This window comes from Bos indicus, chromosome 15, assembly GCF_029378745.1.
Source record: "Bos indicus isolate NIAB-ARS_2022 breed Sahiwal x Tharparkar chromosome 15, NIAB-ARS_B.indTharparkar_mat_pri_1.0, whole genome shotgun sequence".
Taxonomy (NCBI): Eukaryota; Metazoa; Chordata; class Mammalia; order Artiodactyla; family Bovidae; genus Bos; species Bos indicus.
The window spans coordinates 51,264,282-51,285,719 of record NC_091774.1 but is presented as its reverse complement, the minus strand read 5'-3'; the positions used below and the strand labels follow the sequence as shown (position 1 = coordinate 51,285,719).

The 21,438-nt window shown below is 42.4% G+C and overlaps 1 protein-coding gene across 1 annotated transcript; it reads right to left on the bottom strand.

Moving 5' to 3' along the window:
- Positions 1-3,894: 3,894 nt before the first annotated feature.
- Positions 3,895-4,479, bottom strand: LOC109569485 (RNA polymerase II subunit A C-terminal domain phosphatase SSU72 like protein 3-like). The gene has a single exon (XM_070803801.1). The coding sequence runs from the start codon at positions 4,477-4,479 to the stop codon at positions 3,895-3,897; it is 585 nt and encodes a 194-aa protein (XP_070659902.1).
- Between the last annotated feature and the right edge of the window lie 16,959 nt (positions 4,480-21,438).

Genomic DNA, 21,438 nt, shown 5'->3' with positions numbered 1-21,438 from the left:
GGAAAAGCAGAGAGAGAGAGAGAGAGAGAGAGAGAGAGAGAGAGAGAGAGAGAGAGAGAGAGAGAGAGAGAGAAGAAAGATCTCAGAGTCCAAACTACATTCATGATACTACAGGAGGAAGTAATTTCATCATGGTTCTTTCTCTTCATAGGATGGCTCTAGGGTCACACAGTGGGGAAAACCTCTACTTCTCATCTGCTTTGTGTGCTCCTGAATTTCTCTCTCAGACTCAGGGTGGGGATGGGGGGTTCTTGTTCAGCATGCCAGCACTGTGGCAGCCAACAGTTGAGCTCTTAGTGCTAGAGCAGTGCTCCTGTGTCACTCCATAAGACTTCCTGATGTCTGCAGTGCTGATAGAGGAGACCTTACAGGGCAGGGTTTCTTTCACTTTCTGCCAATTCTGAGCACTATTTAATTGGACACCGTCCCTGTTTTTTCACCTTGAGATAACCTTGAATATGTTTTCATTTATATGAAGATTGATTTCCTTTAGAGTCAGTTCTCTTTTGAATGATGTCAGCATCTTTTTTATGATTACTACCTCTTTTCTTTCTTTCTTTCTTTTTTTTAAAAAATCAATCCTGTAGACACAATCTCTTCTCAAAGTTATCTTCTGTCTTTCTGGACTTACCACTCTGAGGAAGCCCATATTCTGTCAATTTTGGATGTAAAATCAATAGATACAGGCCAAATACTTAACAAACCCTACAAGTGCACACATCACCCATTCAACACCAACAAAATCTGGTATTGTCACTTCTTCCCCAGCTGCCTTTTTCTCCACAGTCCCCTGTGACAGCAGTTTCCATACTTCCACCCAGATCTCTGCCACTACATCAAAATCCAAAGCAGGATATTCACCAACCTTCAACCACCCACCTTCTAATCTTTTATTTTTTTTCAACTCTAATAGCTCTTAGACAAACTATGCTTCAGCATGGATTTCATCCATTTCCATTCCCTTTATTTTTCCATGGATACCTACTATGTTAAGTGGCATTACTATAATCGCTCCTGTGTAACATCTACAGCACTTTGAACCAGTTGCACTGTCTCATATTTGCCTCCTGCATATCCCTACAGACAGGAATTCAACCAACAGCTTTTTCTGCATGTGGATTTTCTGGCAAAATAAGTTCACCTGGACAAATCATTTCTCTTTCTTTCAAAGGGCTCCTAAATCTCCCTACTTCAATTTTGTGGTCCTATCATTGGAAAAGATGATCTCAGCTGACTCCTACTCCCTCTCCATTCCTGACCGTGACTGTCCCCCATCAGATGAGAGACTGATCTTGAATACCACTGACTCTACCAGGAAAGAAAACCATCATCTCCCTACCACTGCCCTCTTCAGATATAGATGCACATGCTCACATGTGGGGAAAGACAGAAATTGAGAGTGCTTCTATATCCATCCCTCTCTCTTCTCTTCATCAAGTCTTTTCAACTCCAGCACCTGCCTCTGCTCCCACAGCTTCTCCCCCTATGCAGAGCCATCTCCCTACTTCTCAGTGCACTCCTGTCCTCAGGATGTCCTGTACTCCCTGATCCCTCCAGACCCATGGCACTCCATGTCACCTACATGGATAACAAAGTCCACACTTACTTTCTGATAGTGAGTAAACTACTTCACCATCCCAACTACCTCTCCTTTATTTTCTCCTGTGAGTCACACAAGACTTGGTGGCACCTCTGGTCAGGACCAAGAATGTTTCACTGCCGAGCAATGAGGATTCGTTTTCAGAGGAACACAAAACACAAAACAACAAATGTTTGAAGCAAGAAGTAAATTCTCAAGAGAAAAGAATGCTTTTCTACATGGGATTTATAGGCTTTGAAAAAAAGGAGATCAAGATACCCAGTTGGTAAGATCCATCCCCTAGCACAAATGAGAAGACACCTTTTCTCTTTTTTCTTTTTATAAAAATTTATTTATTTTAATTGCAGGTTAATTACTTTACAATTTTGTATTGGTTTTGCCATACATCAACATGAATCCACCATAGGCATACACATGTTCCTCATCCTGAACCCCCCCTTCCACCTCCCTCCCCATACCATCCCTTTGTGTCGTCCCAGTGCACCAGCCCCAAGCATCTGTATCCTGCATTGAAGCTGGACTGGTGATTCATTTCATATATGGTATTATACATGTTTCAATGCCATTCTCCCAAATCATCCCACCCTTTCCCTCTCCCACAGAGTCCAAAAGACTGTTCTATACATCTGTGTCTCTTTTGCTGTCTCGCATACAGGGTTATCGTTACCATCTTTCTAAATTCCATATATATGTGTTAGTATACTGTATTGGTGTTTTTCTTTCTGGCTTACTTCACTCTGTATAATAGGCTCCAGTTTCATCCACCTCATTAGAACTGATTCAAATGTATTCTTTTTAATGGCTGCATAATACTCCACTGTGTATATGTACCACTGCTTTCTTATCCATTCATCTGCTGATGGACATCTAGGTTGCTTCCATGTCCTGGCTATTATAAACAGTGCTACGATGAACATTGGGGTACACATGTCTCTTTCAATTCTGGTTTCCTCAGTGTGTATGCCCAGCAGTGGGATTGCTGGGCCATAAGGCAGTTCTATTTCCAGTTTTTTAAGGAATCTCCACACTGTTCTCCATAGTGGCTGTACTAGTTTGCATTCCCACCAACAGTGTAAGAGGGTTCCCTTTTCTCCACACCCTCTCCAGCATTTATTGCTTGTAGACTTTTGGATCGCAGCCATTCTGACTGGTGTGAAATGGTACCTCATAGTGGTTTTGATTTGCATTTCTCTGATAAGGAGTGATGTTGAGCATCTTTTCATGTGTTTGTTAGCCATCTGTATGTCTTCTTTGGAGAAATGTCTATTTAGTTCTTTGGCCCAATTTTTGATTGGGTCATTTATTTTTCTGGAATTGAGTTGCAGGAGTTGTTTGTATATTTTTGAGATTAGTTGTTTATTAGTTGCTTCATTTGCTATTATTTTCTCCCATTCTGAAGGCTGTCTTTTCACCTTGCTTAGAGTTTCCTTTGTTGTGCAAAAGCTTTTAAGTTTAATTAGGTCCCATTTGTTTATTTTCACTTTTATTTCCAATATTCTGGGAAGTGAGTCATAGAGGATACCTTTTCTTAAAGAGTATTATTTTGATTTATTTCATTTTGTTTTATTTAAATAAGGTACATAGTTCAACAGATAGGGCTTGGATTTTAGTAATAAATGCGACCATGGAATACACCAATTTATAATTTTATTTCATAAATACATTATTGGATTAAACAAATCATGCTTGGATTTTCCCCCCGAAAAACTACACCTGATCTACCCTGAGTTTCTAATAAAGCAGGCATTCATCAAAGACATACAATCTAAAAGCAAAAATATTTCAAATTCAATATAATTTCCACTCAATGTTATTCCCATCCCACTTAAGAAAAAACAACCCATTGTATCGATACACCACACGGAAAGGACAAAAGGAAATTAGTAATAAAATAGACACTGTTCCTTTTTCTCACAATATCCTTCAATGCATTGCTTGTCCCTGGCTCTGTGATCAGCCTTGATAGTCCATCCAGAAAAGAGAGTCCTCGAGATTAACCTCCTTGCAGAACCTTGTGAGCACTGAGTTCTTCCTTCCAGGTCCAGTTCCACACCATCGTTCCCCACATTGGAAGGGTTGGCATGTCTACCGGTGTTCCATGTTCCCCGTGCCGTGTGATGCTCTCCTCCTCCACCTCCTTCACTGGGTGGGGTGTACCTGACAACACATCATACAGAGACGGCCTTTAGCAGAAACGGCTTTGAAGAAGCCTCTCCCAGAAAATACCCAGCAACTCAAGAGTCCAGGCACGGGTTCTTACCAACAAAGGAGCTGAAACCAGCCAAGATGCTTCCTCAGTAGAAGCAGACCGTGTGCAGAAAGCTCCTTCTTGTTTTCTCCTTTGTTGCCTGGAGCAGCTTGGCCAGACGACTTTGCGTGTCATCTGCCTGCTGGAGACCCTGGCAGAGCTCACAGATGATCGAGGCTCCAAGGCTGGCTGCCTCCAGGGTGTTGTCTATGTCCACATTGACGAGCGGCACAGGCTGCCACATCTCCTGATCCCTGGCACACAGGTTGGCCACCACCCGGTTATAGGCCCTCTGCCCACAGGTGAAGATGATGTCAAAGGGATCTGGGCACTCTTGAAACCTTTCTGGGCCAGGCTTGATTCTCTCATTTCTTTTCAGGATGTGTAAGACTCCATTCCTTTTGTAAAGCTTTTGGTCTTTAGAGAAGAGGTAGCTGTGCATCTTCTTATAGGATGTGGAGAAGTTGTAGCGCACTGGTGGGTTGCGTGCCCCTCCTGGGAGCCTCACGTGGGATCCGGCTCCAAAAGACCTGACATGGAACCCATTCTTGCTGAGGACGCGGTGGGCTTCCATGCTCCTGTTGACATTGCTCATGCAGACCACAGCCACCCTGAGTGGGGAGGAGGGCATGGTGGCAGCCTCTTGGGACTCCAGCTGGACAGGAGGACTTCAGGGTCTGAGGGGGACTCTGAAGGCCAGGGAGATGACCGGCTGGGTCCACTTTTGTAATGAGCATTTGAATCAGAGAAGAGAGAAGGCCTTCATATGGAGGCATGGGCCCAAGGTGGGTGGAGACCTCTTGATTTGGTGATTGCCTTAACTCTTGAGTGATTGGATTGAGATAGTGGACCCAGTGGGGTGACCAGAACAACCTGGTGATCCAATCACCTAATTCCACTGCCAGGAGGTGCCCATCCGGCTTCCTTGCCACCCCAGAGTCCTTTGCCAGGTACGGTTAACCCTGTATGTGCCTGTGTATATGAGGCTAAGTTTTGTAATTCAATTACCTGAACGTCTGCTCTCCACCCTGGTCTGGCTCCCTGGTTGGAGTGTTTTGTAATCTCCACTTCATCCTCTGGGCCACATTTGGAAGAGGCTACTATGCATATAAGACAATGTGTCCAGGCTACTTCCAAGCTTGTCATCATTCTCTCTACTGAACCAAGAACATGCATATGAAAAGTGTGTTTGAAGTTTTCAAACTTGCAGTAAATTCATTATATGTATAATTGCAAGAGTTGTTTCATATTTATTTCCTACAATTGATAAAATAGGATTATAATTTTGTTAAATTATGGGGGAAGCACATAATTTTGCCCATAAATAATAACAAGATTCACCAGTGTACAAAGCAACTGTTTGGAAAACACCCCTCCTGTTAGTGTTGCAGGAGTTTCAAAACACCCACATCCTCCATTTGATTTTCTTGAGTTCATAATGTTCCTTCAGGGACTGGAGCCACCTCCCTGGCTTTCCCATGTTTTCTAGTACAGCTCTCTCTGAACACTCTATGCTGAAATATAGTAATTTTAAATTCCGTTTGTCAGTTTGCAGAGGTGACCTACCAAGGTTATAGACCTAAAAATTATGAACTGTACACCAAACAGTAAGGAGACACAGTCTTGTCTCTTCAAAATCGTTCAGAAGAAGCATCCATTTAGAAACTCACAGATTTTTTGTCTCTGTGCCTCTGTGAATTGTAGTGATTGTCACATTGAAGGAATCCTACCTCAGTGAACAGACTTGATCTTCTCCAAGTAGGAGTCCCAAAGCCAGGACATTAACATTGATCCAGAATGTGGGGTAAGGTAACTTTGGACCTCAGGCCACCAAATTGGAAAATCTGGGAGTGGATCCCAGAGATCTGGGATGTACAAAGCCCTTCAGATGAGAACAGCTGACTCAAAGCAGGGGTTTCTGAGCCTCAGTTGAGACTTGGGAGCTGTGAGAATTTGTTCAAAACAGGGCATCAAGAATACAAGGGAAGCAGGACATTCAAAAGATAAAGATATTGTCAAAGAAACACCATGCATAAATGAAAAGGTAGTCAGAAGCTACATACAGCATGAAATTTTATTAGAGTAGTGATCCAAACCTGAAGGTGTCTAACAAACCTTGTATAGCAAGATCTTGGGGTCAAAGTGAAACAGAACAGGACCCTATGGTCTTTCCCCACTATGTGCTCTGCCTGCTTTTGTCTCTGAAAAAAATTAGCTAAACGATAAGTTTAATCATGAAGCGAGAGAATGCAGAAATAAAGGAGAACAGTCCATCTAACAAGACTAAATAATAATAGTTTAATCATTAAGTATCAAAATATCTACTTCTGCTTCATTGACTACAGTACAGTAAAGCCTTTGACTGTGTGGATCACAAAAAACTGTGGAAAATTCTTCAAGAGATGGGAATACCAGACACTGTTACTGCTTCCTGAAAAATCTGTATGCAGGTCAAGAAGCAACAGTTAGAACCAGACTGTCTCCAAATTGGGAAAGGAGTATGTCAAGGCTGTATATTTTCACCCTGCTTGTTTACCTTCTATGAAGAGTACATCATGTGAAATGCCAAGCTGGATGAAACACATGCTGGAATCAAGATTGCAGGGAGAACTATCAATAACCTCAGATATGCTGATGACACCATCCTTTTGGCAGAAAGCAAAGGGGAATTGAAGAGCCTCTTGATGAAGGTGAAAGAGGAGAGTGAGAAAGCTGGCTTACTATTCAGCATTCAAAAAACTATGATTATGGCATCTGGTTCCAGCACTCCATGGCAAATAGATGGGGAAACAATGGAAACAGTAAGAGTCTTTATTTTCTTGGGCTCCAAAATCACTGCAGATGGTGACTGCAGCTATGAAATTAAAAGATGCTTGCTCCTTGGGGAAAAAAAAATTGAAAAACTTAGAAAGCATATCAAAAAGCAGAGACATTACTTTGCCAACAGAGGTCCATCTACTCAAAGCTATGGTTTTTCCAGTAGTCATGTATGAATGTGAGAGCCAGACCATAAAGATGGCTAAGTGCCGAACAAATGATTCTTTTGAACTGTGGTGTTGGAGAAGACTCTTGAGAGTCCCTTGGACTGCAAGGAGATACAACCAGACAATTCTGAAGGAAATAAGTCCTGGATATTCATTGGAAGGAGTGATGTTAAAAAAGCTGAAACTCCAATTCTTTGGCATCCTGATGCAAAGAACTGACTCAATTGAAAAAACCCTGATGCTGGGAAAGATTGAAGGTGGGAAGAGATGGGGATGACAGAGGATGAGATGGTTGGATGGCATCACCAACTCAATACATGATTTTAAGTAAGTTCTGGGAGTTGGTGATGGACAAGGAAGTCCTGCACAAGGCGTGTTGCACACCATGGGGTCACAAAAAGTCGGATATGACTGTGCCACTGAATTAAACTGAACTTTTATAAATTCCAGGGAGAAAAGCATTCTTTCCTCAAAAGAATTTTGTTCATGCTTAATATTCACTGTTTTGAGTATTATGCTCCTCTGAAAGTGCATCCTCACTATTGGGAAATGAATTATTCTTGGTTGTGATCAGCAGTAACACCAAGGCCTGTGTATCTTAAAGGAGAAAATAAAGGAGAGGGAGTTGGCATGATTGAATTAGGTTATTTGCTATGTCACCAAGTAGATGACTTTCTCCACACATTGTAGGCATATTGAAGTGAAAGGTGGACCTGGAGATGTATCAGTTAGTACAGTAATTCCTGAGGTAAAGAGTGGATCCAGGAGTAGGGTTGTGGCTCTGGACAGGTGGAGTAGATGTGGGATCAAGAGAGATGTTGAAGTGAAATAAGAGGACTTGCTGAAGAGGAGAGAGGGTAGTAATTTAGAAACACTCAATTTTCTTTCACCACAGGTGATTATGTGTATATATCTGCATGTGGAAGTGCTGGTGGTATGAGCATGAGGGTTTCTTTCCTGGTAGATTCCTTGGGCTTTATCATTAGTCTTTCTGCTGCTGGTGGTTAGTCAGGGTCAGGATTGGTGACTGGAGGGGATAATCTGTTGAGGCTATCATTTCATGTGATGGGAACACCAAATTGAAGTAGGTTTTTAGGTAGTGTTGGATGTTCTTCTGAAGATAGAAATATGTTATCCAGCTGATATTATTTTCACCAGAATACCCATTTTGAGGAAAATGTAATATGTTTCTGAGTTCTTCTTTGTTCAGACAGGCAAGGCAAATATGACGGAGGATTAAAATGCTGCAGGTGCTTAGATGGAGAGATTATAGTGATGAATTACAAAATATAAAGTGCATAAAATAGTTAACTAATAAGGATTTACTCTAGCACAAGGAACTCTCTTAAAGTCCCTAATGACCTATATGGGAAAAGAATCCTAAGAAAGTGGAGATATATTTAGTTTGTTGTACAGTAGAAGCTAATACAACATTGTATTCTTTTGCAGTGTAAAAGAAATTAAAAATAGAATTTGTTTACTTAAAAAATATAAAGTGTACTTGAATAAATTAAAAAGAATGGTACTGAATTAAAAAGGTTTTGGAACATGGTTTAAGAATCCTCTCTGTTGTTTAGTCGCTAAGTTGTTTATTACTCTTTTGCAACCCTGTGTAGTGTAGACGGCCAGGTTCCTCTCTCCATGGGACTTCCCAGGCAAGAATAGTGGAGTGGGTTGCCATTCCTTCTCCAGGGGATCTTCCCAATCCAGGTGTCGAACCCATATCTCCTGCATTAGCAGGTGGATCTTTTACTGCTGAGCCACCAAGGAAGCCCTATAGGTTATAAAAATATAAAAAAGATTGGAAAGTTAGAACTTTAATGGTGGTGAATTTATTGTTTATATTTTGATCTAGTGGTATATCTCCCAATGGAACTGTAGAAGTTGATGTCTATTGTAGAGTTAGAAAAAAGCAATTGAAGGACTTCCCTGGTTGTCCAGTGGTTGAGACTTCACCTTCCATTGTAGGGGGTACAGGTTTCAGCCCTGCTTAAGGAGCTAAGATCCCACATCCCTCAAAGCCAAAAAAAAAAAAAAAAAAAAGAAGCAGTATTGAAATAAATTCAGTAGACTTAAAAAAATGTTCCACATCAAAAAAATCTTTAAAAAATGTAGTTGAGGAAGACATCAAACCCTGAACATTGTGGACACTGAGTGGGAAATGTGTTGGTTGCTGGAGTTGCTAAGAATGAGAATAGTATGTGAGTAAAACCTGATGTGAAGAACTGACTCATTTGAAAAGACCCTGATTCTGGGAAAGATTGAGGGCAAGGGGAGAAGGGGATGACAGAGGACAAGATGGTTGGATGGCATCACCAACTCAGTGGACATGAGTTTGAGTAGATTCCGGAAGTTGGTGATGGATAGGGAGGCCAGGCATGCCGTGGTCCATGGGGTCGCAAAGAGTTGGACATGACTTAACTTAAAAGGTTGCTTGGGAGGCTGCCAGGGCCCACATTTCCTCTCAAATCCTGCAGCACCTGGGGCTTCCTTGCCTGGAAAGTCAGAGACAGATTAGAGGAGGTGATCGGAACTCAGAGATCATTTACATGGAGCTGTGGATGTTACCTATAGAATTTAGCCAGGACTGAGAGCTGCTGGTCGGAGAAGGCAATGGCACCCCACTCCAGTACTCTTGCCTGGAAAATCCCATGGATGGAGGAGCCTGGTAGGCTGCAGTCCATGGGATCGCGAAGAGTCGGACATGACTGAGCAACTTCACTTTCACTTTTCACTTTGATGCATTGGAGAAGGAAATGGCAATCCACTCCAGTATTCTTGCCTGGAGAATCCTAGGGATAGGGGAGCCTGGTGGGCTGCCATCTATGGGGTCTCACAGAGTCGGACACGACTGAAGTGACTTAGCAGCAGCAGCAGAGAGCTGCTGGTGGCATTCTGAAGGCATTTTCAGGTCTCACTTGTGGTGTGTGGGATCCCAGGATGCCGAGTTGTGATCTCCATTATTGGACGTTCCTTTTACCAGTATCTTAGGATGCTTCTGGTCCGAGGTCAGGAGCAGTGGCCAGGAGGAGCTACCCCACGTCTATGGTCAGGGGCAGTGGCCAAGAGGAGCTACCCTGAGTCCGAGGTAAGGGGCAGCGGCCGAGAGTGCCAGGCTGTGAGAGCGCAGGAGCAGTTGAGAGGAGCTACCCCACACCCGAGGCCAGGGGCAGCGGCCACAAGGAGCTACCTCACACTGGAGGCCAGGGGCGGCGGCCAGGAGGAGCAACTCCACCTCCGAAGAGCAGTGGCTGCATGGGCACAGGAGGGCCTAGAGGAGCTACTCCACATTCAAGGTCAGGAGGGGAGGGGGTGAGGTGATACCCCTCGTCATGGTAAGGAGCAGTGGCTGCGCTTTGCTGGAGCAGCTGTGAAGAGATACACCACCTCCAAGGTAAGAGAAATCCAAGTAAGATGGTAGGTGTTGAAAGAGGGCATCAGAGGGCAGACACACTGAAACTAGTCAATCTAATCACACTAGGACCACAGCCTTGTCTAATTCAATGAAACTAAGCCATGCCCGTGGGGCCACCCAAGATGGGCGGGTCATGGTGGAGAGGTCGGACAGAATGTGGTCCACTGGAGAAGGGAATGGCAAACCACTTCAGTATTCTTGTCCTGAGAACCCCATGAACAGTATTAAAAGGCAAAATGATAGGATACTGAAAGAGGAATTCCCCAGGTCAGTAGGTGCCCAATATGCTCCTGGAGATCAGTGGAGAAATAACTCCAGAAAGAATAAAGGGATGGAGCCAAAGCAAAAACAATACCCAGCTGTGGATGTGATTGGTGATAGAAGCAAGGTCCGATGCTATAAAGAGCAATATTGCAGAGGAACCTGGAATGTCAGGTCCATGAATCAAGGCAAATTGGAAGTGGTCAAACAGGAGATGGCAAGAGTGAATGTCGACATTCTAGGAATCAGCGAACTAAAATGGACTGGAATGGGTGAATTTAACTCAGATGACCATTATATCTACTACTGCAGGCAGGAATCCCTTAGAAGAAATGGAGTAACCATCATGGTCAACAAAAGAGTCTGAAATACAGTACTCGGATGCAATCTCAAAAATGACAGAATGGTCTCTGTTCATTTCCAAGGCAAACCACTCAATATCACAGTAATCCAAGTCTATGCCCCAACCAGTAACACTGAAGAAGCTGAAGTTGAATGGTTCTATGAAGACCTACAAGACCTTTTAGAACTAACACCCCCAAAAGATGTCCTTTTCATTATAGGGAACTGGAATGCAAAAGTAGGAAGTCAAGAAACACCTGGAGTAACAGGTAAATTTGGCCTTGGAATACGGAATTAAGCAGGGTAAAGACTAATAGAATTTTGCCAAGAGAATGCACTGGTCATAGCAAACACCCTCTTCCAACAGCACAAGAGAAGACTCTACACATGGACATCACCAGATGGTCAACACCAAAATCAGGTTGATTATATTCTTTGCAGGCAAAGATGGAGAAGCTCTATACAGTCAGCAAAAATAAGATCGGGAGCTGACTGTGGCTCAGATCATGAGCTCCTTATTGCCAAATTCAGACTTGAACATGAATGTAAAGTTGCTCAGTCGTGTCTGACTCTTTGCGACCCCATGGACTGTAGCCTACCAGACTCCTCTGTCCATGGGATTTTCCAGGCAATAGTACTGGAGTGGATTGCCATTTCCTTCTCCAAGGGATCTTCCCAACCCAGGGATCGAATCCGGGTCTCTCGCATTGTAGACAGACGCTTTACCATCTGAGAAGAAAGTAGGGAAAACCACTAGAGCATTCAGGTATGACCTAAACCAAATCCCTTATGATTATACAGTGGAAGTCAGAAATAGATTTAAGGGACTAGATCTGATAGACAGAGTGCCTGATGAACTATGGGCTGAGGTTCGTGACATTGTACAAGAGACAGGGATCAAGACCATCCCCATGGAAAAGAAATGCAAACAAGCAAAATGGCTGTCTGGGGAGGCCTTACAAATAGCTGTGAAAAGAAGAGAAGTGAAAAGAAAAGGAGAAAAGGAAAGATATAAGCATCTGAATGCAGAGTTCCAAAGAATAGAAAGAAGAGATAAGAAAGCCTACCTCAGCGATCAATGCAAAGAAATAGGGGGAAACAACAGAATGGGAAAGACTAGAGATCTCTTCAAGAAAATTAGAGATACCAAGGGAACATTTCATGCAAAGATGGGCTCTATAAAGGACAGAAACGGTATGGACCTAACAGAAGCAGAAGATATTAAGAAGAGGTGGCAAGAATACACAGAAGAACTGTACAAAAATGATCTTCACGACCAAGATAATCACGATGGTGTGTAGAGTCAGACATCTTGGAATGAGAAGTCAAGTGGGCCTTTGCCGGGGTCCAGCCCTGGCTGATCCAGGGTATTCAAAGGAGAGATGGCATAGGTGACCTATTTATTTAAATATTTAATCAAAGATATAAAAAGTAATAGAATGAGGATAGCTCAGTGAGGAAATTCAGTGGAGAAAAGAGGCTGAAATACGGATAGCTCAGTAGGAAATTTCAGTGAAGAAAAGAGGCTGAATAATTCAGCCAGAAGGTAAGAGAAAGAACAACATGGGGAGACCAAGTTTCAGTGAACAAGGCCCGCACTTTATTTTCCAAAGTAGTTTTTATACCTTAAGTTATGCATAGAGGATAATGGGGGAAGGGGTAGAGTCATGCAGCAAGCCAGGCTTTCTTCCTGCAAACTTATCATATGCAAAAGCTTAGGTGATTTGCATCATCTTCTGGCCCGGAGGCCTGTTAACATTTTAAGACCCTTTCTTCAGAAAACTTATTTTTCTCTAAAGGTAATAAGTCAAGCGCCACCCTCCAAAAGCATTAGATAAAGTTGCATTCCTACAGAGCAAAGGTGTGGTGGGCTATAACAAGAAAAAGAATTAACTCAAGGGTCCCAGATTACAAACATTAAAGCTACTATTTACACCAATTATATTAATCAATACACTGCCAAGGACACAGCAGGTAAGGGATATGGAGACTTAGCAGCAAACATTGGCCCAACAAGTGAAAATCCCTTCACCAATACAATTTCTAATCAATCTTTTAACTGCTCAAAGGAATCTGTGTTTAGACAGTTTAGAACATCTCATGCCTCTCACAGTTGGGAGGCTCTGAGCAATCACATGTGGCCGGAAAAACCTATTCAGGCAGGCTAGAGGACTTCCAAAGGAATTTGTAGGTTGAAACACTGTCACACCCAGGAATTATTAACTGGAGCTGTAAGCTCTTTTTTCAGAGAGAGGTAGTGGGGGACAGCCCCCCGTAAAGTCAGAGGTGTAGGTGAAAGCACAAAGCAGAAAGTAGGCAGACTCTAGTTTTGGGGGTAGATGCTCGAGAATTTCCAGGGCGACTCCTGAGGCTTGATCCCGCCTTTGCGTATGCAAAGCCTCCTTCCTCATGACCTTTGCCACGGGCAGAGCTTGCTCCCCGCAGGCCTTAGAAAGCATCACTACGAAGAAAGCTAGTGGAGGTGATGGAATTTCAGTGGAGCTATTTCAAATCCTGAAAGATGATGCTGTGAAAGTGCTGCACGCAATATGCCAGCAAATTTGGAAAACTCAGCATTGGCCACAGGACTGGAAAAGGTCCGTTTTCATTCCACTCCCAAAGAAAGGCAATTCCAAAGAATGCTCAAACTACTGCACAATTGCACTCATCTCACCCGCTAGTAAAGTAGTGCTCAAAATTCTCCAAGCCAGGCTTCAGCAATACGTGAACCGTGAACTTCCAGATGTTCAAGCTGGTTTTAGAAAAGGCAGAGGATCCAGAGATCAAATTGCCAACATCCGCTGGATCATCAAAAAAGCAAGAGATTTCCAGAAAAACATCTACTCCTGCTTTATTGACTATGCCAAAGCCTTTGTGTGGATCACAATAAATTGTGGAAAATTCTGAAAGAGATGGGAATGCCAGACCACCTGACCTGCCTCTTGAGAAACCTATATGCAGGTCAGGAAGCAACAGTTAGAACTGGACATGGAACAACAGACTGGTTCCAAATAGGGAAAGGAGTACATCAAGGCTGTATATTGTCACCCTGCTTATTTAACTTCTGTGCAGAGTACATCATGAGAAACGCTGGGCTGGAAGAAGCACAAATTGGAATCAAGATTGCCGGGAGACATATCAATAACCTCAGATTGCAGATGACACCACCCTTATGGCAGAAAGTGAAGAGGAACTGAAAAACCTCTTGATGAAAGTGAAGGAGGAGAGTGAAAAAGTTGGCTTAAAGCTCAACATTCAGAAAACGAAGATCATGGCATCTGGTCCCATCACTTTATGTGAAATAGATGGGGAAACGGTGGAAACAGTGTCAGACTTTGTCTTTTGGGGCTCCAAAATCACTGCAGATGGTGACTGAAGCCATGAAATTAAAAGATGCTTACTCCTTGGAAGAAAAGTTATGACCAACCTAGATAGCATATTGAAAAGCAGAGACATTACTTTGCCAACAAAGGTCCGTTTAGTGAAGGCTATGTTTTTTCCAGTGGTCATGTATGGATGTGAGAGTTGGATTGTGAAGATATCAGAGTTCTGAAGAATTGATGCTTTTGAACTGTGGTGTTGGAGAAGACTCTTGAGAGTCCCATGGACTGCAAGGAGATCCAACCAGTCCATTCTAAAGGAGTTCAGCCTGGGTGTTCTTTGGAAGAATGATGCTAAAGCTGAAACTCCAGTACTTTGGCCACCTCATGTGAAGAGTTGACTCATTGGAAAAGACTCTGATGCTGGGAGGGATTGGGGGCAGGAGGAGAAGGGTATGACAGAGGATGAGATGGCTGGATGGCATCACCGACTCAATGGATGTGAGTTTGAGTGAACTCCGGGAGTTGGTGATGGATAGGGAGGCCTGGCGTGCTGTGATTCCTGTGGTCAAAAAGAGTCGGACACGACTGAGCGACTGAACTGAACTGAACTGAGGATGCTTCTCCTTGTGGAAAGGTCTTTCTAGCTTCAGCTCCACCAAAAGCAGCCGGAGTTTGGACCAGAAGACTGCTAAATTCTCTGTGGCCCTCCAGGTATGCTGTTAAAAGATATCAAGGTGTGGGGAGGATTGGGCTAGATCAGGTGTTAGTTAAATACTGTGGGAGGATACTTCCCATGTGGCATGAACACCACTGCTATCGGTCGTTTTGATAAAGGGAGTGGAAGTTATGTTTGTAAGTTGCAATGGTAACTAACAATATCTTTCTGTCTAATTATGAGGAATGGGAAATAAAGATTTAATGTGTTACTGAAAATACAGTGGTTTCTTGAGTAGACAAACCTAGTACCAGTTAAGACACAGAGGCAAATGGAATATTCAGAGATTGCTGAGATGAAATGGCAGCATTTGGGTGCAAATTGCAGAAAGATATGAATGTACATGTAACTTGGAAGGTTAGGTGTGCCAGTGATGGCTTTGTGACTGGGACTGGGCACATGGACATTGCTGCAGGTGTGTTTGACCAAGTTTTATTTCTTGGCCTGGGTGATGTTTGCCTTATAATTGAGGGAGTAGCATTGACATTTATACACACTGTGCTGTGCTTTCTCATTCAGTCGTGTCCAACTCTTTGTGACCCCATGAACTGTAACCTCTCAGGCTCCTCTGTCCATGGGGATTCTCTAGACAAGAATACTGAAGTGGATTGCCATGCCCTCCTCCAGGGGATCTTCCCAACCCAGGGGTCAAATCCAGGTCTCCTGCATTGCAGGTGGATTCTTTACCATCTGAGCCACCAGGGAAGTCCTATAATATACACTATCATGTGTAAAATAGCTAATGGGACGCTGCTGTATAGCACAGGGAGCTCATGAGTGCCCTGGGATGACCCAGAGGGTAGGATGAGGGGTGGAAGGGAAGCTCAAGAGGGAGGGGATATATGTATACATACAGCTTATTCATGCTGTTGTAAAGTAGAGACTAACACAACATTGTAAAGTGATTATCATCCAATTACAAAGTTGAAAAAAAAAGAGAAAGGAATTTGTTAAGCCATTCGTTTTGTTTTCTATATTTGTGCATGTTTACAGTAACAGTTTAAAAAATCCAAAAATGACAGAAATACTTTATAGTCCAAGGGCCAACAGCCTAACAATAATAGTGTGTCAGTAGCTTCATTTGTTGGAGAAGGAAATGGCAACCCACTCCAGTGTTCATGCCTGGAGAATCCCAGGGACGGGGGAGCCTGGTGGGCTGCCATCTATGGGGTCGTATAGAGTTGGACGTGACTGAAGCGACCTAGCAGCAGCAGCAGCTTCATTTGTAAGTATTTATTTCAAATCCTTCACTTCCCAAGTACAATCTACCCTGATATTGTTTTTTGATTATATATTCACATTCTGACTGTTGTTCCTGCTTTCAGTTCAGTTCAGTTCAATTCAGTAGCTCAGTCGTGTCCGACTCTTTGCAACCCCATGAATTGCAGCATGCCAGGCCTCCCTGTCCATCACCAACTCCCGGAGTTCACTCAGACTCACGTCCATCGAGTCAGTGATGCCATCCAGCAATCTCATCCTCTGTCGTCCCCTTCTCCTCCTGTCCCCAATCCCTCCCAGCATCATAGTCTTTTCCAATGAGTCAACTCTTTGCATGAGGTGGCCAAAGTACTGGAGTTTCAGCTTTAGCATCATTCCTTCCAAAGAAATCCCAGGGCTGATCTCCTTCAGAATGGACTGGTTGGGTCTCCTTGCAGTCCAAGGGACTCTCAAGAGTCTTCTCCAACACCACAGTTCAAAAGCATCAATTCTTCGGTGCTTGGCCTTCTTCACAGTCCAACTCTCACATCCATACACGACCACAGGAAAAACCATAGCCTTGACTAGATGGACCTTTGTAAATCCTTTAGGCAGAGGATAATACTTCCACCTCATTCCATTGGCTAAAGCGAGTCATGAGGCCATCACAGGTGTAACAGAGTGGGTGACTCAGACTGTAAAGAATCTGCCTGTAATTCGGGAAACACAGGTTAGATCCCTGGGTTGGGAAGATCCCCTGGATAAGGGAATGGCAACCCACTCCAGTATTCTTGCCTGGAGAATTCCATGAACAGAGGAACCTAGTGGGCTACAGTCCATGGGGTTACAAAGAGTCAGACATGACTGAGCAAATTTCACTCACTTTCACTCACTCACTCCATGATGGAAGAATTGGCTTGTAAAGACAGCAGAGGGAAGAATTATTGGCATCCATTTGTGCAGATCATCAGCCACACTTGACACACTATCAGACTGACAAATGTTCTAAGACTTGAGATGATAGTCTACAGGCAAATTTGTGAGGACAGAGTTACTTTCATATGGCTGTTAGTATTCAAAGGTAGTATAATGTGTTCAACAGGACTCTTTCTATATAGGACAAAACTACAAATGCATTTATCCCTTGACCTAGGTAACCCTACTTGCAGAAATAGACCATAGATCTTTCAGTAGAATTATCCAATTTGAGAAGACAGGAAAAATACAGAAAAATAAAAAGACTTTCAAATGGTGATGCAACAATGTCAAAAGGTCTAACATATGTGTTGTTGTTGGGATTTCCAACTGAAATGAGAAGAGAGAAAAAGGTTTTGTAAGAAATAATTCCCGAATATATCCAAATGAGGTAAAACCAATCAATTTCCATATTCAAAAATCTCAGTGAATTTCAAGGACACTAAAAACTAACAAGCTCTGTGTAAGTATAATATCATATAAGAAACGAATTGCCAGTCCAGGTTCGATGCAGGATACAGGAGGCTTGGGGCTGGTGCACTGGGATGACCTGGAGGGATGGTATGGGGAGGGAGGTGGGAGGGGGGTTCAGGATGGGAACATGTGTACACCCATGGCAGATACATGTTGAAGTATGGCAAAACCAATACAATATTGTAAAGTAAAAAAAAAAAAAAAAAGGAAATTATGAAAAACTGAAGAATCTTGACTGCAAAGGAGTTAATTAGGCAAATGAAATAGAAACGTGTCTAAGGCAATCAAGACTCCCATGTATCCTATTAACTGCTAGGTTAGTACATTTATGGACTCTTAGATACAGAGATAAACATCAGTATTTGTGACTCTGGGCTTTGAAACTCATGTGAATTTCATTAATCCTTTCCATGAAGAATGAAATTTTAAAAACCATGAGCCCATTTTAATTATAGGTATTTATATTCCTGTTGTAGGAAGCTTGGTTCACATGGTGAATGATTTTTGTATCAGGTATCTAGAGATAAGCAAGAGAGAAAGGAACCAGAAGAAGTGGGGAAGAACTGAATCAGCACATTTGGAAAGAGGGCGAGGCTGGTGGAGACAGTTCTTTCCCTGGAGCCCTGGTGAGAGTGCTTCCCTCAAGAGTCCAAATTCTACTATGCAGCAAGGTAAATTTCATCTCCAATTGAATGTCTGTTCCTGAAGACTCAGTCTAAGGCCAGTGAGTGAATTAGATAGCAACAGACAGGAGTGGTTTAAGAACCAAGGTAAGGGCTGAGTGAAAAATCTAGCTTAAAACTCAACATTCAGAAAACTAAGATCATGGTATCTGGTTCATGGCAAATAGATGAGGAAACAATGGAAACAGTGACAGACTTTATTTTCTTGGGCTCCAAAATCAGCAGATGGTTACTGCAGCCATGAAATTAAAAGATGCTTGCTCCTTGGAAGAAAAGTTATGACCAACATAGAGAGTGTATTAAAAATCCGAGACATTACTTTGCCGCCAAAGGTCCATATAGTCAAAGGTATGGTATTCCAGTAGTCATGTATGGATGTGAAAGTTGGGCCATAAGGAAGGCTGAGAACTGAAGAATTGATGATTTTGAGCTGTGGTATTGGAGAAGACTCTTGGACTTACAAGGAGATGGAAACAGTCAATCCTAAAGGAAATGGATCCTGACTATTCATTGGAGGAACTGATGCTGAAGCTGAAACTCCGATACTTTGACCACCTGATGCAAAGAGACGACTTATTACAAAAGACCCTGATGCTGGGAAATATTAAAGGCAAGAGGAGAAGGGGATGACAGAGGATGAGATGATTGGATGGCATCACCGACTCAATGGGCATGAGTTTGAGACAGGCTCTTGGCACATGGGCTTCAGTAGTTGCAGCAGGCAGGCTCAGTAGCTGTGGCTCTGGGGTTCTAGAGTTCAGGCTCAGTAGTTGTGGCACAGGACATTAGTTGCTCCCCGGCATGTGGGATCTTCCCAGACCAGGGATTGAAACTGTGTCTCCTGCATTGGCAGGTAGATTCTTAACCACTGGACCACCAAGGAAGTCCAAATCGAGTTATTTATAGCTGCAGGGGAGGGTGAGGTCTGGGAAGGGGGGCAGGAGTACATGGTCTGTCTGATGTTCCTGAAATTTTGTAAATAAAGAAACACCTTCCAAAAAATGACAGGTACCCTAATAATTCTACCAGGTTGGAGATACTGACTTAGCCTGCAGATATGTCATGGCAAAAATGAGGAGTCCCAAGGATTACTAGAGTCTTTGCTCGGGTTCCCAAAGCAGGGGATGGAAAGAAGAGACTTTGAGGTTTTCTTAAGCAGGCTTTCTTAGCTTTCAGAGGAAAGCATGGGAGATGAGGCATTTGAAGGGGATTTCTAGGAGGAACCTAGGAGGAACATGTATTAAACCAAAGTTGTTCTATCAGAAGAGCAACCTGCCAAATAATGGGTTCCATGGCTTTGGTCTTTTCCTGAAGTTAAAAACAGAAACAGACACTTCCATTTTCCTCCCTTTTATCCAAACACATGACTGTCATTAGCACTATCATCTCCTGTGTTTCAAGCCCCTGTCTGTGTAGAAATGTGACTTTTTGGTTTCTTCCTCCTCACTGAGCAGCCTTATGCTCTAGAGAGTTTGCTGTGTCAAGGCCAGTGACGGGGCTCCCTTGACCAGTAAGTTAAGGGTAGAACAATTTCTTTCATTGCTGGGAGGATGGAAATAGGAGCTGAATTTTCTCACTTCAAAATAAAAGCAGAGGTAGCAAGAGAGGTAAGCTGGGATGGAAGATACAGTGTTCCTGAGCCTAAGATATAACAGTACTGAGATAGATATCCTAAGATAGACTCTCTTCAGAGAGAATCAACTTTTATCTCCAATTTTCTAAAATCACCAACTTAAAATTTGCTTCTCTGTAAACCTGAAGTCTCTAGGATTCTGGACGTTTCTCAAATTTCTCTGCATCCCCAGATTGTAATGTGGTGCTTAAAAGTAATTAATGTTTCAAATATACTTCTGAATGTCTGTGTTGGTCAATGAAGGAAAGTATACTAGCCAATACAGAATAAACTTTCTACTTCTAGAATAACCTTCTAAATATAATGGTTTTGCATGCCAGCAGTAATGCTTTTCTTTTACAATTTCAGTCATTTCTAAACTTTGTTCCCTAAGATGTGAGCAGGAGTGCCTCACTCTGAGCACACAGGCTTCATCGATGACACTAGAAATAAACTCTTACATGTATGGTCATCTACAGTCAATGGGGAAAAATAGACTCTATGATAAATGGTATTAGGAAAACTGGATAATTAGGAGGAAAAAATGAAATTGTACTCTTATCTTACATCACTCAAAAAAAAAAAAAAAAAATCCCCTCAAAATGGATTAAAGACATTAACATCAAACCCAAACCATAAAACTCCTAAAAAAGAACAGAGAAACAGCTCCTTGAGTTGGTCATGGCAATGAGTTTTAATGTATGGCACTAAAAACACAAATAACAAAAGCAAAAATCAAAAGTGAGACTACATCAACTCAAATGCTCTGCACAGAAGAAACACCTAACAAAATGAGAATAAAAATCCAAGTATGGAATGAGAGAAAATATTTTGTAGAACATATCTTGGAAGAGGTTATTATCCAAAATATGTAGGGAACTCGTCCAACTGAATAGCAAAAAATTACAAACCACCTGATTTAAAAATGGGCTCATGGGCTGAATATACATTTTTCAAAAGAAGACATACAAATGGCCAACAGGTCCATGTAAAGGTTCTCAGTGTTACTAATCATCAATGAATCAAAATAAAAATGACATTTATGTGTCACTTCTCACTTGCTTAAATGGCTATTTAATAAAAAAGAAAGGTCAAACCTTGGTGAGGATGAGGGTAAAAGTGAAACATTGTGCACTACTGTTGGAAATGTAAGTTGGTTCAGTCACTGTGGAAAATAGTATGTATGATCCTTGAAAAATTAAAAATAAAACTACTAGATGATCTAGCAGACCTATTTCTGGATGTCTAGCCAAAATAATTGAAATCAGGATCTTAAAGAGATATCTGTACTGTCATGTTCATTGCAGCATTATCCACAATAGCCATATATGGAAATAACATAAGTGTCCATGTATCATGAATGGATAAGGGGGATGTGGTACACACACACACACACACACGAGGGAATATTATTCATTCATGAGAAAGAAGAAAATTTCTCCATTTGTAAAAACACGAAGGGATCTCAAGGACACCATGCTAAGTGGAATAAGCCAGTCAGAAGAGGACTAATACTGCATGATTCCGCTTATATGAGGTGTCTAAATAGTCAAACTCATAGAAACAGAAAGTAGAATCGTGGTTGCCAGGCACTGGGGAGAAGGGAATC